General features: G+C 67.1%; 1 protein-coding gene across 1 annotated transcript; it reads left to right on the forward strand.

Annotated features, from left to right (window-relative positions):
• Positions 1–5,539: 5,539 nt before the first annotated feature.
• Positions 5,540–18,033, forward strand: LOC102451756 (matrix metalloproteinase-17-like). Its single transcript, XM_075910640.1, has 11 exons — positions 5,540–5,880; positions 7,112–7,465; positions 7,915–8,047; positions 8,684–8,858; positions 11,678–11,961; positions 12,054–12,230; positions 12,595–12,685; positions 13,310–13,392; positions 14,368–14,520; positions 14,734–14,991; positions 15,699–18,033. Exons 2-11 carry the CDS (start codon positions 7,310–7,312, stop codon positions 15,986–15,988), a joined length of 1,800 nt encoding a protein of 599 aa, XP_075766755.1. The 5' UTR covers positions 5,540–5,880; positions 7,112–7,309; the 3' UTR covers positions 15,989–18,033.
• Positions 18,034–18,238: the final 205 nt, after the last annotated feature.

Raw genomic sequence — 18,238 nt, forward strand, 5'->3', positions numbered from 1 at the left:
TGAGCTCCAAGCCGGGGCAGCCAGGCGGGAGCCGGTCAGGCCCTGCAAGCTGGTCGGTGCAGCGGGGGTGGCAGCAGCTGGCATGGGATCGAGTTAACGGGGTCAGGCAGACGCAGTGGGGAGAGTGCGCACGAGGGAGCTCGATAATCGGATTGCAGCCTGGCCTTCCATTTCATTTCCTCCCACGGCCCCTTCCCCAGGGACCCCCTGGCCATTAGGCTAATAGCAGCGCCGGGACTTGGGGAGCGATTGGGCTGGGCTGTCTGCACTGCCCCTCCCCCCTTTGTTACAGGGAGTGCAGGTCTCAGCCTGGAGCCCCACCGCCCCAGTTATCCCCAGGGCGGCAGGACAGGCCTGGCTGGCCTGAGAAGGGGCCATCAGTGTGGGGGGGCCACACAGCACCCCGAGTCTGGGGACTCGGCCCACGGACTGGCCCTGGGCAGCTCAGCAACTCGGCAGAATCAGCCAGAGGGGGGAAGCAGGCGCCCCTCCCAGTGTGGGTAGGACACGCCCGATCTGCCTCAGCGTGGGGCTTTGCGTGGCATCTGCCCTGGCCACGTCCCCTTCCCTCCTCTCCCCCCCGCTCTACCTCCTGTGCCCAGAGCAGCTGGGGCAGCCGTGTGGAGGGGGCAGGCTGGGCTCTGCTGCCCAGCGGGGGTGTTTCCGTCTCCTGCTGCCCCCGGCACAAAGGGCCCCAGGGCAGCTGTGATGGCTCTGGCCCTCGGCCTGCAGAAGCCTCAGGCCTGCACCCCCCCCCCCCCCTTTTTGCACTTCTTAAGCCACCATTGACCCTGCGGCCTGCACCTCTGGCCCTTCCCCACCGCCCTGCCCTGTGTGGGGCACTCGGGCTGCCTGGCTTGGCCTCCCCACAGGCAGGGCCCCCCCACACACTCAACCAGGCCGTCCCCAAGGCGCTTGCAGCCGAGGTGGCTGTCAGCTCGCCCTCTGCAAGGCTGGCTGGCGCCTGCACGGCCCCAATCCTCTTACGGGGATGAAATGGCATAATCCAGTGGGGGCAGGACCTCCCCCTCCCCCGGCAGGGGCTCAAACATCTGGAAAGCCACAGCCCTCCCACAGCAAAGCCCATCTCTCTGCGTCCCCTGGGGGGCCATGCAGGCGAGAGCTGAGGCCAGACACAGCTCACTGCAGTGGTGGTCACGAGCCCGTCGCCGCCGGTTCTGCTGCTGGAAACTGCGGCCGCCCACGAGCCCCTCCCCCCACGATCAGCCCCAAACCACCCACCAGAGATTTCCGGCCCCAAATCTCCTGCCCTGGGATGAACTCAGCCCTTGGAGCAGCTTTATCCAGCAGCGTTATTACTGTGCGTCCCGCCCCCACGCTCGCCCCCAGCCAGGAGACCTGGGTCTGCCCCCCAGCGCCCGGACTGTCATAACCCTGCCCGATCGCAGCTACGGCTCAGCTCCGTCTGCCGCCCCGGCCGCCCCTCACGTCTCCCCACTGCCGCCCCCTCACGTCGCCCCACTGCCGCCCCCTCACGTCGCCCCACTGCCGCCCCCTCACGTCGCCCCACCACGTCTCCCCACTGCCGCCCCCTCACGTCTCCCCACTGCCGCCCCCTCACGTCGCCCCACTGCCGCCCCCTCACGTCGCCCCACCACGTCTCCCCACTGCCGCCCCCTCACGTCTCCCCACTGCCGCCCCCTCACGTCGCCCCACCACGTCTCCCCACTGCCGCCCCCTCACGTCTCCCCACTGCCGCCCCCTCACGTCGCCCCACTGCTGCCCCCTCACGTCGCCCCACCACGTCGCCCCACTGCCGCCCCCTCACGTCTCCCCACTGCCGCCCCCTCACGTCTCCCCACCACGTCTCCCCACTGCCGCCCCCTCACGTCTCCCCACCACGTCTCCCCACTGCCGCCCCCTCACGTCTCCCCACTGCCGCCCCCTCATGTTGCCCCACTGCTGCCCCCTCACGTCGCCCCACCACGTCTCCCCACTGCCGCCCCCTCACGTCGCCCCACTGCCGCCCCCTCACGTCTCCCCACCACGTCTCCCCACTGCCGCCCCCTCACGTCTCCCCACCACGTCGCCCCACTGCCGCCCCCTCACGTCGCCCCACCACGTCGCCCCACTGCCGCCCCCTCACGTCGCCCCACTGCCGCCCCCTCACGTCGCCCCACTGCTGCCCCCTCACGTCGCCCCACCACGTCTCCCCACTGCCGCCCCCTCACGTCTCCCCACTGCCGCCCCCTCACGTCGCCCCACTGCCGCCCCCTCACGTCGCCCCACCACGTCGCCCCACTGCCGCCCCCTCACGTCGCCCCCTCACGTCGCCCCACTGCCGCCCCCTCACGTCGCCCCCTCACGTCGCCCCACTGCCGCCCCCTCACGTCGCCCCCTCACGTCTCCCCACTGCCGCCCCCTCACGTCTCCCCACTGCCCCCTCACGTCTCCCCACTGCCCCCCTTATGCTGCCCTCTCTCATCTTCCCCCTTTCACCGTCATCGCTCCCCATGGGCTGCATGCCCTGGGGGACCCCCCCACATTCCTCCCCACACTCTGGAGAGCGCCCCCATTGCTGCAGTGGCCTCCTCCCCGGGTCCCCCCATCCTGGGTGGGGCAGGGAAGCGCCTTTCCCGGTTTCCATGGCAATCAGCCGAGGCTCCTTTCTGGGGGGTTGTTTTGGACAGAAAGCCCCGGCCAGACACAAGGCCTCCATAGTCCCCATCACCACAGCAACGCCCTCCAGCCCGGCGGGGCAGAAGGCGTCCGGGAGCCGATTAATGGCTGCATTGTGGGCGCCCTTTGTTCCCGGGAGGGAACGGGCGGGACTGCCCCCCCGCCTCACTGCCCCTCCGCCCCCACCTCACTGCCCCCCCACCTCCTAACTCACTGCCCCCCACCTCACTGCCCCCCCACCTCCTAACTCACTGCCCCCCACCTCACTGCCCCCCCGCCCCTGACTCACTGCCCCCCGCCCCCCCACCTCCTAACTCACTGCCCCCCACCTCAATGCCCCCCTGCCCCAACTCACTGCCCCCCCACCTCACTGCCCCCCGCCCCCACCTCACTGCCCCCCGCCCCCTGACTCACTGCCCCCCTGCCCCCCCACCTCCTAACTCACTGCCCCCCACCTCACTGCCCCCCCACCCCCTGACTCACTGCCCCCCACCCCCTGACTCACTGCCCCCCGCCTCACTGCCCCCCGCCCCCTGACTCACTGCCCCCCGCCTCACTGCCCCCCACGTCCTAACTCACTGCCCCCACCTCACTGCCCCCCCCGCCCCGACTCACTGCCCCCCCACCTCCTAACTCACTGCCCCCCACCTCACTGCCCCCCCGCTCCCTGACTCACTGCCCCCCTTTGTGGGGACCCAGCGAGAGGCGCCCCGCAGTGCGACTCCTCCCCGATGGGTGGGGGTTGCCCCAGGGACCCGGCCTCGTTTCGTCTGGGCGCTGACTGGGGAGGGGGCGAGGCGGGGACCAGGCAGCCCGGCGCTGCCAAGAGCCGAGACAGGGATGAATGGATCCTTTCCCAAGGGGGAATCGCTGCGGGTCAGACAGTTGCCATCACTCAGCTGCTGCGGGGCAGAATCGTCCCCCCCGCCCCCGCGACGGGGATCTCCCCGCGAGGACGGGGTCACCCCAAAGCTCGCGTCGGGCAGCAAAACAAGGCCGGGAATGGCTCACGCCACCATTTAAAACGAGTCATCGGGGCGCGGCAGGGCCGTCCTACTGGCCGCTGGGGTCAAACTTTCCTCGGCAAGCAGGCGAGCTAGGACCTTCCTTCTTTTAAAGGAGGGGAGCGGAGACCCCCAGCGGCCCCAGAGCGGGGGCTTTCAGAAAGTGAACCCGGGGTCAAACCGGGCAAGGGGGGAGCACAGCCTGCAAGAGGGACCGGGGAGCTTTTAGAAAGAGAAATCCAGCCGCTAGGAGCTCAGGGGTTCTCTGGCTAAGGAGGCCAGACGGGAAGTGCCTCTCCCCACCGCTCAGAATCCCAGCCAGGCTGGGAAGGGAACCCCGGGGGGGGGGGGCATGGGTCCCCCTCCCGACACTAGCATAACAGTGACTAGTCCCTCCTAGCCTGGCCCTGGCTGACAAGCTGACTCAGAGCCAGGTGTTCCCCCAACGAGGCCAGTCCCCCCCCCCCCCCGCGGAACTTGTCCTCTCGTCCAAAGTGCAGCTTTCTTAACGCGCCAGCTACATCTCCTTCGCTCTCGCAAACACCACTGGCCAGTCAGGAGACTGGATCCTGCCAGGACAAGGCCCCCAGGGCCTGTTCTGTCTCCCCAACAGCCTTCTCCACGCCCAAAGGAGGCCCTGGCATTACACCCAGCCTCCAACCGACCCCGGCTCCAGTGATAAGTGCCCGAGGTTTAGCCAGCTGGGTCTTCCTCCTCCTGGCTAATCGCCAAGGCACACAAAGACACACTTGTGCACACTCACAATCTGGCTCACGCCCACACTCAGATCTGCACACACCCACAATCCTGATTAGCACCCTTGCAAACCTGCACAGACCCAGGCAATCCTGCACAGAGACCTTTGCACACTTGCAACCTTGCACAGAACCAGCAATCTGGCACACAGAGCCTTGCACACTTGCAACCCTTCACAGACCCGTCAATCCAGCACACAGACCCTTGCACACTTGCACAGACCCATCAATCTGGCACACAGACTCTTGCACACTCACAGCCTTGCACAGACCCATCAATCCAGCTCACAGACCCTTGCACACTTGCACGGACCCATCAATCTGGCACACAGACTCTTGCACACTCAAAGCCTTGCACAGACCCATCAATCCAGCACACAGACCCTTGCACACTTGCACAGACCCATCAATCTGGCACACAGACTCTTGCACACTCACAGCCTTGCACAGACCCATCAATCCAGCACACAGACCCTTGCACACTTGCACAGACCCATCAATCTGGCACACAGACACTTGCACACTCACAGCCTTGCACAGACCCATCAATCCAGCTCACAGACTCTTGCAACCTTGCACAGACCCATCAATCCAGCACACAGACCCTTGCACACTTGCACAGACCCATCAATCCAGCTCACAGACACTTGCACACTCACAGCCTTGCACAGACCCATCAATCCAGCACACAGACCCTTGCACACTTGCACAGACCCATCAATCTGGCACACAGACTCTTGCACACTCACAGCCTTGCACAGACCCATCAATCCAGCACACAGACCCTTGCACACTTGCACAGACCCATCAATCTGGCACACAGACACTTGCACACTCACAGCCTTGCACAGACCCATCAATCCAGCTCACAGACTCTTGCAACCTTGCACAGACCCATCAATCCGGCACACAGACCCTTGCACACTTGCAACTCGGAGACGCACACCTGCTCACACGCATGCTGCACACCCAGGCTGGCCCCTAGCCCACGGCTTTCCCACGGAGACCGGGGAAGAGGGGCTGGGTTGGGGGCAGCCCTCGGGCCAGCAAGAGCCGCCAGCAGCGCAGCCAAGCGCGGAGCGTGGCGAGAAGACGCGCAGAGGGGGGGGATCTGTAAGCCGGTCGCGGACCCTCCCTTCCTCCCAGCGGGCCCTGCCTCGCCCTCCCCCGCAGCTCTGCCCCCCGCCCCGCCCCGCCCCGGCTATCGGCCGCTGGGCTTGGAGACGCTGCTGCGGGACCGAGTCCGGGATGAGCCGCAGCCCCGGGGCCGCAGAGCCCGGGCTAGGGCAGCGCAGAAGCCGAGCGGGGCAATTCCAGCCCGAGCGGAGCTGAGAAGGGGCAGCCGGGCGCCCCCCTCCAAGCGCCCCCCGCGGCTGTGGGGCGCGGAGCCGGCCCGGCATGGGGGGCTCGGGCTGGCCGGCAGGGGAAGGGTAGCGGCGGCTGCGGGTGTCCCGGGGGACTGGCTGCAGCGTCGGCACCAGGTGAGTGAAGGAGGGTCCGGGGGCGCTTGCCCAGATACACAGAAACTCCCCCAGAGCGCCCCGCCTGCGGCACCCACACGCCCGGCGCTGGGGCCCCTGTCTCGTTCCTGCCATGCAGCTGCGTCTGGGGTGGAGCGGCACAGCCCTTCCCCGCGCACAGCAACAGGCCCCCCAGCTGGGAGGGGATTGCGCTGCACTGGGGCCTGGCACTGGCTGGGCGCTGCCCAAGCACAATCCCCCCATCCCCATCCCCTCACAGGCACAAGATCTGAGCCGGGAAGCGAGGGCGAGTTCCGCGGGGGAGGGAGGCGGAGGGGACCTGGACAGGACACCGGGGTGCAGGGGGGAAATGAACTGAAGTTTCTTACCGGCCCTGTCCTATGGCAGCCCGGTCCCGCCCGGCTCTTTCCAGAGCTGGTACCAGGGCGCATGGGGGGTTTGAACGCCCACCAGTGGGGGAGGGGACGCATTGTGCCGGGGACCCCTGCTCAGAGACCCCCCTTGTGATAGCCATACGGCGAAATGGGGGGAGGAACCGTGTCCGCAGCCCTGAATGTCTCCATGGGGGGGTGGGATTCTGGTTCCTCCTGCGCCCCCCGGGCTCGCGGTGATTTCCCATATGTACGGATGTACAGTCTGGTTCAGTGGCTCGCAGCCCCCCTGCCCCTCCCACCAGTCTGACCCCCCCCACTCCGCCCCCATGCTGACTCAGAGGGCAGCGGGCCCTGCTGTGCATGAGTCACCTGTGCCCCCTGCCTGGTGCTGTGGCACTGGGGTCAGCGTCCTCTCGGAGGGCAGGGTGCCCATTCCTGACTCACCCGCCCTGCGGCCCCTGGGCATGGGCACCAGCTCCCGGGCCTGCGCCAGCATGGCCCCCCCCCCCCGGCGGAGTCTGCGATGCCCGTCCCGTCCATCGGCAGCCTGGGCTGGCAGGGCAGGAGCCGGGAGGCTGGATGCAGGATTCGGGGCTGTCCCCAAATGATGAATTGGCTTCCTGCCCGATCCCCAGCCTGGGGTTACTTTCCTCTCAAGACGTGGGAGGCAGATGGTCTCCCAGCCGTCTGGCCCTGGACTGGCCGTCCCACCTGCTCCCACTCACTAGTTCCCTGCCGGCTGGGGCCGGGGCCACACGCTGTCCATTACCGGAGCTCGGGCGCAGTCCTGGGCTGCTCCCTGGCCGCGGGGTCTCCCGGAGCAGGGCTCCCAGCTGTGTCTGGCTGTTTCCTTCCAGCCGACGTGAGAGGCCAGGCCATAGCGGTGCAGATGCCAGTGTCCTGGATCCCGATGCCCGAGCCAGCAGGGGCGCCGGTTCCCCGGCCCAGAGGCTGCGCCCGCGGCCAGCTGAGCCCATAAAGCTGCTGAGGTCTGGGCGTGTCCAGGACCCCCTTGCGGATCGGGGCCGTCTGCGTCCGTTCCCAGCAAACGCCCCATGGAGCACCGCCCGAAGCTCAGGCGAGAGACGACAGCACCGCCCATCTCGGCGCAGCTGGCAGCACCGCTCCTGCTGCTGCTTTCGCTGCTGCTGGCGTTGCCCATCCGCGCCCGCCCTGCGCCCACCCCGGTGGACGAGAGCGGGGAGGTTGTGGTGAGTTCCAGGCACAGCCACACGTACGGCGCTTGGGGCCCGAATCTGTAACTCGGCTTCTCCCCGCCTTCCCCAACCTCCAGCTACTTGAGTGGCTGGGGAGGAAAGGGGTCCGGGCGAGGGTCTCTCACGGCACTGCCCCCTGCCCTGCCCCCACTGCTGGCCACTGCCCCCCAGCCCAACCCGCAGCCCCCTGCCGTCCCCGCCCGGGCAGAGCCCGCAGGGTGTGTGGACGCAAACAGGGACAAACTCACGTCACTGGTGTCGAGTCAAAACTGGAACCTGGGCTGGGCAGGGGGCGGGGCCCTGGCCCTCTCTGGGGCTGAGACATTTCCGGGGCACCCGGCTCGGCTGCTCTGCGTCTCGGGCCGGAGCCAGCAGCTCTGAGAGGCCGAGTGGGCTGGCTTGCGATGGCGTCACTCTCCCCTCCGCGTGTGCCCCCTGCCCAGGCCTGGCTGACGCAGTATGGCTACCTCCCGCCCGCCCACCCCGTCACCGGCCAGCTGCAGACCTGGGAGGCCGTGAGCAGCGCCATCCGCCTGATGCAGCACTTCGCCGGCATCCCCGAGACCGGAATCCCAGGTATGCAGAGCCGGCAGCCCCCCGGGGCCTGCACCACTCCCCCAGGCGTCCCCCCATCGCCTGTGGCAACCTGCATTGCTCCAGGCCAGCCACCATCCCACACACTACACCCTGCCCTGGGCCCTGCCTGCAGCATCTGCCCCCCCCTTTGCCCCTGTACCGGCTCCCCTCCCGGTTCTCTCTCACCCACCTGCCGGTCTCTGCCAGCCCACTCCCACCTCTGTCCACCAGCTCCTTTCGGCCTGGCAGCCCCTCTGCATCGCACCAGCAGCCACCCCCCCGCTCTGCTAAGGGAAGCCCCGAATTCTGCCCCTGGGGACTCTGGCTTTTTTACCCCGTTCCTGCTGTGCTGCCCTGTTGGCCCAGATGCAGCCCATGGCAGGATTCATGGCCAGGCTCCCTGCCGGGATGTGGAGGGAAAGGCAGCTCAGCAGGGCCCTGTGTCCCCGCTCGGGAGCTAGCCTGCTGCCCTCGCTCTGCCAGAGCTAACGGGTGCCCCGTCGGGGCGCTGCGTCCAGGGGGCGCAGAACGGGCTCTGCCCAGAGGCTGTTCTCCGAGGCAGCCTGCCTGCACCCCAGACTAGACTGCTCTGGCCTGCTAGCCGGTGACATGCCTGGTTCCCACCCCGCTGCCCAGATGATGCCACGCTGGCGCTGATCCGGACGCCGCGCTGCTCGCTGCCCGACGTGCTCGGCACCCTCCCAGAAAAGCCGCCCCAGAGGAAGAACGGGAGGCAGTGGCGGAAGAGGAGGAAGAGTCGGGACCGGCGGAGCGTAGGCCTGGCCTGGACTAAGAGGAACATCTCCTGGAAGTAGGTACCTGCCCATCCCTGCTCCCCAGCTGGCCTGGGACATGAGGCCAATGCAGACCTGACAAGGGCGCTTTGGTGGCTGGGCACGCAGGGCATTTCAGCGCCGCTGTGCCTAACTCGGCCAGGCTGCCCAGAGACACGCTCAGCTCAGGGATTGGCTGAAGAAACCAGCCCTAAGCCAGCGCTGTCCAAACTCTCACGCTCTGGTAATTAAATTAACAAGGGCCCCCAAAGGTTGAGCCACTGAACGGGGTTTTAAATCTGCCCCAACACAGAACAACCACCTGGAAATGGAGTTAGGAAGTAACAGATACCGAAAGAGCAGCGGGTAGAGAAATTGGAAGGGAACATGGACAAAATGTGTGTAAATCACATCACCCAACCCCAGCAAAACTAGCACCAGGAGTTGAAGGATATTGGCTGATTGATGTGCTGCCTTCGCTAGCAAATAGTGGTGGGGAGGTTGTGAACCTGGGTCTGGGTCTGCCTTCAGTTCTGGGGTTGTGCAGCGCCTGGCACAGGCGTGCTGGTTAACGACTGGGGCTCAGGCGCTGCCACTTGACAGATAATAACGACAGCATAGCTGGTCAAAGCTCCCATTGCTGCCCTGGGCAAAATAACCTGCGTGTTGAGAGGGAAACCCTGCTAGATCTGAGCCCAGTAAGTTGCAGAACATCAGTGTCTGAGCACTGCCAGCAGGGACCAGATTACAATGGGTTTGTGTGCACAACTCCTGTACAGCCCTGCTGCCTCTGAGGGACAGTGCAAGGCCCCGGGTTTGCAGCAGTCTGCATGGGGTGAACCCCGGAGCTACTCTGAACCCCATTTGAGTTACACATGGGAGGGAGATGAGGTGATGAGCTAGGGACTTGGACATTCTGGATTTGATTCCCTGCCCTGCCACAGACTCCCTGTGAAACCTTCGGCTGTTCCCTTTGCTGCTCAGTGCCTCGGTTTCCCATGTGTACAATGTGGGTAACAGCCCCACCCCGCCTCCTGGGGTGTTGTGGGGCTAACTCCATTGACGGGATTGAATCATCTGCAGACGGGGAACACAAAAGTACCCGTGCCAGCCAGCTGAGTGGGGAGTTGGCCCCAAACACCATGGAGTTTGTTGGGGAGAGGAGGGGGGATTTTCCACAGTCCTCGGCAGGAGCTGCAGCGAATGAGCGCCTCCGAAGACGTGGCTGCGTGGGAGGTGGCAGAGCGGGCCCCGCGGGGGCGTCGGATGGCTGGGCTGGCTCGCCCGGGGGCAGCGCTCACTGGATGTGCTGGGCAGACGAGTAGGGTCTGGGGTCCCTCCCCTTGCGAGGCAGCCCTGTGAGAGCGGGTGAGCCGATGAGCTCTGCCAGTGGAGGCCTGGCTCTGGGAGGAAAGATAGTGGCGCGGGTAGCAGGGCAGGGGCCTCCCCTGGAACAAGGGAGGAGGGTAACTGGGCCGTGCTGACGCGCCCCTGCAGGGGTGACCGGGTTTGCCAGCAGCGACCCCGTTGCCAGGCGGATCATGCAGGGACAGCGAACCCCAGAAGCTGCAGGGGAGCTGGCGAGGGAGCTGTAGGCTGGCGCCTGCTGGGGGAGCTGGGAGCCAATGCGAAGGCTCTCGGCATGGGCAGGAGACAGCGACCGGCTCAGGGTGGAGACGGGCGGAGAGGTGCCCGGCCAGCAGCGCCCCCGGAGGCTCTGCCTGGAAACCCACGGGCCTTGATCGGCCAGAGTCCAGCCCCCCCGCTTCTCTCCCCCACCCCCCCCACCCTTGCCCTAGCGCCAGGAGTCCCTGTTAAATACCAAGCACCTGAATGGGCCCAGGGAACGGACGCTGTGACAGGAGGGCCCCACGCAGTCACCCGTGGGGTGGGGGCACAAACCTGCGGATCAGAGCCGTCCGCTCGCCCCCGGGGCACAGGGCTGGCTCAGGTTCATCCTGGTGTAGCCGCCCCTGTGACAACCTCCCCCCCCCGGGATCCAGTCCCCTAACCGCCCCTGTGACAACCTCCCCCCCCCCGGGATCCAGTCCCCTAACCGCCCCTGTGACAACCCCCCCCCCCCGGGATCCAGTCCCCTAACCGCCCCTGTGACAACCTCCCCCCCCCGGGATCCAGTCCCCTAACCGCCCCTGTGACAACCCCCCCCCCCGGGATCCAGTCCCCTAACCGCCCCTGTGACAACCCCCCCCCCCCCCGGGATCCAGTCCCCTAACCGCCCCTGTGACAACCCCCCCCCCCCGGGATCCAGTCCCCTAACCGCCCCTGTGACAACCCCCCCCCCCCGGGATCCAGTCCCCTAACCGCCCCTGTGACAACCCCCCCCCCCCCCCCGGGATCCAGTCCCCTCTCTGGCCCTCTCTGTCTTGCCTGGGTGGTTACTGGGGGAAAATTCTGCCCCCCCCCCCAGCAGTGGCCTGAGTCTGTCGGGCTCGGTGGAGGATGCGGCTGGGCGGGGGGTTAATCTACCTGGCAGTGCAGAGGCCCCCCAAGGTTTTGGGGCTTGGGGGAAGTTGGCTGGAGCTGGGGAGGGGGAGGGAAGGTAGCGTTACCGATGGGGAGGGGGGTGGAGCGATGGTGGAAGGAAGCAAAGGGCTTTGGCAGGGAGGTGGGAGACCAGGGTTGAAATTTCGGGGGGCTGCGGGATGTGTTTCTGGGGCACGGCTGGCGCTCTGGGGGGAGGAGCCCATGAGGCGTACCAGGGGCTGTGGGGCAGGGCGCTGCCCGCACTGGGCTAACGCTGTGGGGCAGGACTGGGCCTGGCCCATTCGTGGCTGTGCCTGTTTCCCGGCTACGGGCCTGGTGCCCACGTGCCGCGTTCTTGGCGCCGCGCCGGCAGGGTGAAGACGTACCCGCGGGAGGCGCGGCTCAGCCGGGAGACCATCCGCGCGCTCATGCATTACGCGCTGAAGGTGTGGAGTGAGGCCGCGCCCCTCACCTTCCACGAGGTGGGCGGGGCCAGCGCCGACGTCTCGGTGGAGTTCCTGCGCCTGGCCCACCAGGACGGCCACCCCTTCGACGGGCGGGGGGGCATGGTGGCCCACGCCTTCTTCCCCGGGGACCCCCAGCGCGCCGGCCACGTGCACTTCGACAGCGACGAGGACTGGACCTTCCGCTCGCCAGGTGGGCCCCGGCACAGGGAGGGAGGGAGCGCCCGTCCGGGCAGGGCCTGGCCTCACCCCCCACCGTGCTGGGCTCTGTGCTCCCCCTTGCAGATGACTACGGGACGGATCTCTTCGCCGTGGCGGTGCACGAGTTCGGGCACAGCCTGGGCCTGTCTCACTCGCCTGCCAAACGCTCCATCATGCGCCCGTATTACGAGGGCCCGGTGGGGGACCCGCTGCAGTACCAGCTGCCGGCTGACGACTGCGCAGCCATCCAGAAGCTCTACGGTACGGCCCGCCGGGGAGCCCCCCTGCCTGGCTCTAACGCCAGCCCGTGTCTCCGGGACGGCATCCAAGCCAGCCCCTAGATTCTGTGCCCAGCTGTTGCCCACAGGCCTGGCGGGGTGGCTGCTTTGGCAGGTCTGTGTCCCATGCACCGAGTGCGTCAGTGCTCAGCAGGTCTGGGGCAGAGCTGAGCTCACAGCTCGTTCTGGGGGCGCGCTGGGACCGGGCCTGGTGCGGAGTAAGCAGTGTCGTGCGGGGTGCGAGCGGTGCGTGGCCCGTGCCTCGTGTGGGGCACTGAGCCGGCTCGCGGCGGGACGTGGTGGCTGGACTGGGGGGCTGACGGCCGGGTGCTCTCCCCTGCGTTCAGGGAGCCGCGTCCTGCACTCCACGGAGAAGCCGGAGGAGTCGTCGCTGCTCCCGGACCCGCCATCCCTGCCCCGCGACTTCCCTGCCTTGCGGTGAGCCGGGACGTCCCTTCTTCCTCCCCACCCTGCCTGGGCCTGGCCCCGCTGGGGTCAGCTACCTGCTCCCGCTGTCCCGGTTGGGCTCGGTGCTGGCTCTCGGCCTGGCCTGGGGGAACGGGCAAGCGTGTCAAGTCTGCAAAGGGCAGGGACTGGAGTGTGCAAATGCCCAGACACTTGACAGTGTCCTGTGCCAACTGCTCGGGAAAGGGCCCAGGGCGCCGTCTCCCAGGGGCTCTGTGAAGGGCTGGGGAGGTTCTGTGGAGAGAGCCTGAAACGAGGGGGGAGGGAGGGAGGAATGAGGGAGCAGGATAAACGTCCCTAAAGCCCTGGCTGGCTTGGAGGAGCAAGGGCGGGAGCAGCTGTTCTTGTAGCGCGAGAGCAAGGGGGCGCCGCGTGGAATCGAAAAGGGGACTCGGCATGGCCACGGGAGAGAACAGGTCCCTGCAATGCCTGAGGAGCCTGTGGAACTCACCGCCACAGGATGCCAGCGCTCAGCTGGGTTCCCCAAGGGGCTGGGCATTCCCGTACTACACAGGACTCTCCAGAGTTACGCCCGTTGCTGATGCTCACGCGGGAGCTGCCCGTTTGCTGCTGACGTGCTCCCCGCTGCTCTGGCAGGTCGGAGAAGGGGGTCCCGGATCGCTGCTCCACCAGCATCGATGCCGTCGCCCACATCCGTGGGGAAACCTTCTTTTTCACAGGTCTGTCCCTGCGGGGGTGGAGGGTTGGCTTGTTCCACTCTGTGGTGACCAGCGGGCTCCCAGCCCCCGGGGGGCACTGCTATTATGGCGGAGCTGGATGACCCCAGTGCCGGTGGGACCAGCAGTCTCTTTGCCCTGCGGCGGGGGCAGCTCCGCAGGTGAAAACCGGGGGGGGGGCATGCTCCAAGGCGAGGAAGGGGTGGCACTGACTGCAGTGGGATGTGGGCGGGTGATGTGGGGAGAGACAGGATGGGGGCTCCCTTGTGCCCCCCCTCTTCCTTCACCCCCCCCGACCTGCGCTGGTAGCTCGGTGGTGCCTATAAACTGAGCACGTGGGCAGCCACCTAGAACAGATTCAGGTGCTGCCCAGCTGACGAGCAGAGCGCCCACCGCTGGCAGTGTGTGTTTCTGCTGGTGGTGCACATGCCTTGGCGCATGTAACAAAATTTATTCTGCCCACGGGTGGAAAACATTAAAGGGAGCATTGCCTGGGGTGGCCCCAAGGGAATCAGGGCTAAGAGTGGGGGCCCCACTTGGAGCCTAGGGCCAGCGAGTGGCAGCTTGTGCTCCATGAAGTTTGCCAGACCCCCACCTCCTCCCTGTTCTCTTGGGCCCCCTGGAGCCTCAGCCCGGCTGCTGTGCTGTGCCAATAGCCCTGCACAGTCTCTGCCCAGCTCCCATGGGGCAGCCTCTCCTTGTGGCCCTGGCTGAGGAGGCTTTTCCCCAAGGGCTCTGGGCCGGGCGCCGGGGCTGAGTCTGTCCTTGGCCCAGGGGCTCAGCTTAGAGCCAGCCCGGCAGCTGCCCCCTGTATAAACAGCTTCCCCTCTGGGTGCTGGCTGTGCCCGGCCTGGGCCCCTCAGCACTGCCCTGCCAGGGGCTGTCCCCGAATGGCCCCCGCTCCCCCGGGCCTGGTGGCGCCGGGCACTGCCCGCTAGCAGGAGGCAGCTGCTAACCTCCCATCTGCCCCCGAGCTAGGGCAGTACTTCTGGCGTCTGTCCCACGGCCGGCATCTCACCTCCCTGCGCCCTGCCCTGAGTGCGGCTTTCTGGCGGGGCCTGCCCCGTAGCCTGGGCCAAGTGGACGCTGCTTACGAGAGGCACACGGACCATCGGATCCTCTTCTTCAGCGGTGAGCCCCGGGGCAGCGAGCGGGAGGGGCCGCAGGGCCGTGCTGAGGGGCGGCACACCCCCTTGTGCTGCCATTACGGGCCAGCCGCCCTCCACCCTTGGGTCCCCGGCATCTCCTGGCCCCGGGGGCGCCGAGCCAAGCAGGCTCCGCTGGAGCGTGAGGCGGGTCCCCCAGCTGTCTCCTGGCGCCCGCTCACTGCCCCCCTCTCGCCAGGGCCGCTCTACTGGGTGTTTAAGGACAACGGCGTGGAGGAGGGGTACCCGCGCCCCGTCACGGACTTCGGCCTGCCCCCGGGGGGCGTGGACGCCGCCTTCTCGCGGCCTCACGACCGGAAAACCTACTTCTTCAGGGGGGGGCTGCAGTGGCGCTTCGACGAGGCCACAGGGCGCATGGACGAGGGGTTCCCCACCCCCACCGCGCTGGGGGGGCAGCTGCCCACCCCCGTGGACGACATGCTGAGTGGGAGTGACGGTGAGTCCCCCCCCCCCCCCAGCCTCACGGCGATCCAGCCCCCCAATTCCTGTGTGTTCCAGGGGGCGCCCTGTGACGGCGCGTCGGGGAGCCCCCGACCCTGCACCCCCATCTGCAGCCAGGGGTGATTCTCAGACGGCCAGTAGAGTAAAAGGTTTATTGGTCCCAGAGACACGGCGCATGGGAGGGATTTTACACGGGAGCCAGGGCAGAGCCTTGGTCCTATTGGGGGGAAGCGGCTTCACCCCCTTCCTTGACGTCCCCACTCCTAGCCCAGCCAAGACTGCCTCACCCCCACAGCCACTGCTCACTGGCCCCAGGCAGCTCCGCCTCCTCCGCTGTCCTTCCAGGCCCAAGGCGCTAGCTGCTGTCCCCTGGGCCTCAGGAGGTGAGGCTGCCCATACTTCCCCAGTGAGTCACACCCAGCCTCCCCGTCCGCATGCAGCTAGTGCTGCAGGGCCTGGGGAAACCGAGGCACGCCCACACGCAGCAGCGTAGGACAGTAGGATCACATACAACCCCATAAGACAAACAGCGAATGCAACAGCAGAGCGAACTGCGGCTTGCAAAGTAGCTACGTCACACCCCCATGTCCCATGGAGACAGGCTGCTCCGTCTCTCCCCCCAGTTCCTGCATGTTAAAGGGGGCTCGGTCCCTCAGCCGCTGGCAGAGCCCTGACGCGCTCGTGACGCCTGTCTCCCTGCAGGAGAGGTGTACGCCTTCAAGGGCAGGCAGTACTGGAAGCTGGACTGGCAGAGCTTCCAGCCGGCGCGCGGCTACCCTCGCTCCATCGCCAGGGACTGGCTGGACTGCGCCGGGGCGCTCTCCCCGCCGCCCAGCGCCCCCACCAGCCCCGCCACGGGAGCCAAGCTGCAGCCGGACAGGCGGGGCCCCCTGCGGGAGGAGGGGCGCTGCGTGTGCCCCAGCTCGGCCCCCTGCGCCACGTCGGGCTGGCCGCTGGCCACGCTGCTGCTGCTGCTGCGGGGGCTCAGCTAGCCGGGGAGCCCGCACCCCACAGAGTAACCATGGAGACCGCCGGCCAGGCATGGGATGGGGTGCCAGGAGAGCAGCTGAAGCGGGCGCTGTGCCCAGCACATGGGGGGTGTGGTCTCGGGCAGAGCCGGGGCAGGAGCGCAGCTCCCGTGGGTGCTAGCGGCCTTCACCACCCTGTGGCGGGGGCAGAGGGTGGGGCTGTGCCAGCTGGGCCTGTCTCACGGCCGGCAGCGGTGCCCAGTGCTGAGTGATGGGCTCTCTGTGCCCCACACCCTGCCCGCTCCCACCGGTCTGGCGGTGCCCAGAGCTGCATGTAGGTGGCAGCCAGAGGCAGTCCCTGCCCCACGAGCCCAGCCAGCCCCCTCCTCAGCTGCCCCTTCCCTCCCCCTTCCTCCACAGCGTGCCATGAAGCCCCCAGGCCAAACTGCCTGGATGACCCAGGAGCTGCCACCCACCCCTGGGGCAAGACCCGGCCCGTCGCTCTCCTGCCCCGAGGGGCCTTGACCAAGCAGGAGCTCTGGGAGAAGGCTGGGAGAACTGGGCTTGTTTAGTTCAGAAAGGAGGAGACGGAGAGGGGGCGTGACGGGGTTTTCTAGTATCTAAAGGGTGTTACACGGAGGAGGGAGAAAAGTTGGTCTCCTTGGCCGCTGAGAGAAGGGGTGAGAGGTGCCAGCTCTGGGAGGGAATGTGGGTGCAGGAGGAGGTGAAGGGGATGCTGGCTGGAGAGTGCTGGGGTTCAGGGGGCAGGTTGGGGTGCTGAGCAAGCCACAGGCTTGTGGGGGTGCAGGAGTTTGGGATGGGGCGTACGAGGGGCTCAGGGCAGGGGGGTTGGGAGTGGGACGGGCTTAGGACAGGTTTGCAGTGTGTGGGTGGTGCGGGAGTTTCAGATGGGCTGTATGAGGGGTCAGGGCGGGGGGTTCAGGTGTGTGAGGGGCTCAGGGTTGAGGTGTTGGGGGGTGCAGGAGCGTTCTGATGCTGCAGCCAGAGGCTTGGCCCCAGTTGGGGGCTTGTTGGCCAGGTTTCATGTTTAAATACAATACTATGTCCCACCCACAACGTTTCAGCGTTGTCTTTACTTCTGGGAGGGGCAGGGAACCTGTTTTGGGTCAGGGGCCTCTGACCCACCGACAGATCAGTCGGGGACCACACAAGCAACATGCAAAAAAACAGGCCCCCAGCTTCACTGATGCGGCCCCAACTGGGACACGCCCCTCCCCTGGCTCCAGCCGCATGGGGGGTAGGACTGAGGTTCAAGGCCTCAGGCCAGATTAACGCTTCTGGGGTTCCAGGGTGAGGGGAGTTCGTGGGCCCTTCTACACTCTGAGGGGTCCCGGGAGCAGGTTGGGGCTGCCAGTGCGTGGGATCGGGATGGGGGTGCAGAATCTGGCTGGGAAGTAGGGTACAGGAGCAAGCTGGGGGTAGGTGTCTGGCCAGGAGGGAGGGGCACTAGACGGTGCTGGGTCCTGCCGGGGGGCAGGGGCTGGACTTGATGCCTCTCGAGGGCCCTGCCAGTTCTAGGACTCGGGGACTTGACGCCACTGGCCCTCCGGTGGGGCGACAGAGCCGGAGGGGCCTCAGGAGCTCGCCTGCTGGGCGTGTGTCTCGGCTGCTGGGCACAACCGGGCAGCAGCCGGGTGCCAGCACTTCTGCCTGTACCATGCCCAGGGCGAGTGGGGTCTGTTCCCCAGGCTGAGCTGGTCTCCGGCAGGGTCCCTGGCCCCACAGCCAGGCCAGGGGAGAGGGAGCGAGGGGTCACCCCTGGCTCCCCTTGAGGCATCCAGTGCTGACCATGTCCAGAGACAGACCCCCCCCAGAGCGCAAGGGGCAGCTCCCAGGCAGAGCCCCGGGGCACCACTGCAGAACATAGCTGGACTCTGCCCCCCTGCACGATGGGGCCCCTCCAGGGCCAGCCCCTCGGCCTCAGCCCAGATCTGCTGAGGGGCTGTGGCCTCCGGTCGTTCTCCCCTCGCAGGTCTCTGCGGCGCGGGGCGGCCAGCAGCGTTCCCTCTGTTTTTCCATCCATGCGCGGAATAAATGTGTGCACCGAGGCATGTGTGGATGTGCACCACCCATAGACACAGGCTGCCAGCTGTGGGCGCTTTGCTCATCAGCCGGGTGGCCGCCCAAGCGCTTGGCTCACAGGGAACACCGGCGGCCACCACCCTCAGCCCTGCCCGGCCGGGAGATGCCAGGTTACCATCTGGGCTCCTTCAGAGCCAGCACCTGGGAGGCTCTGATCCCCTGAGCGACCCC

The sequence above is a fragment of the Pelodiscus sinensis genome, chromosome 28 (assembly GCF_049634645.1).
Source record: "Pelodiscus sinensis isolate JC-2024 chromosome 28, ASM4963464v1, whole genome shotgun sequence".
NCBI classification, from domain to species: domain Eukaryota; kingdom Metazoa; phylum Chordata; order Testudines; family Trionychidae; genus Pelodiscus; species Pelodiscus sinensis.

What these genes read in the sequence shown, in the direction of transcription:
- LOC102451756 (XM_075910640.1), top strand. Translation starts at nt 7,310, where the DNA reads ATGGAGCACCGCCCGAAGCTCAGGCGAGAGACGACAGCACCGCCCATC. An exon ending in AGCCATCCAGAAGCTCTACG is followed by an intron (nt 12,231 to 12,594) that starts GTACGGCCCGCC and finishes CCCTGCGTTCAG; the next exon opens with GGAGCCGCGTCCTGCACTCC. An exon ending in CGCGACTTCCCTGCCTTGCG is followed by an intron (nt 12,686 to 13,309) that starts GTGAGCCGGGAC and finishes CTGCTCTGGCAG; the next exon opens with GTCGGAGAAGGGGGTCCCGG.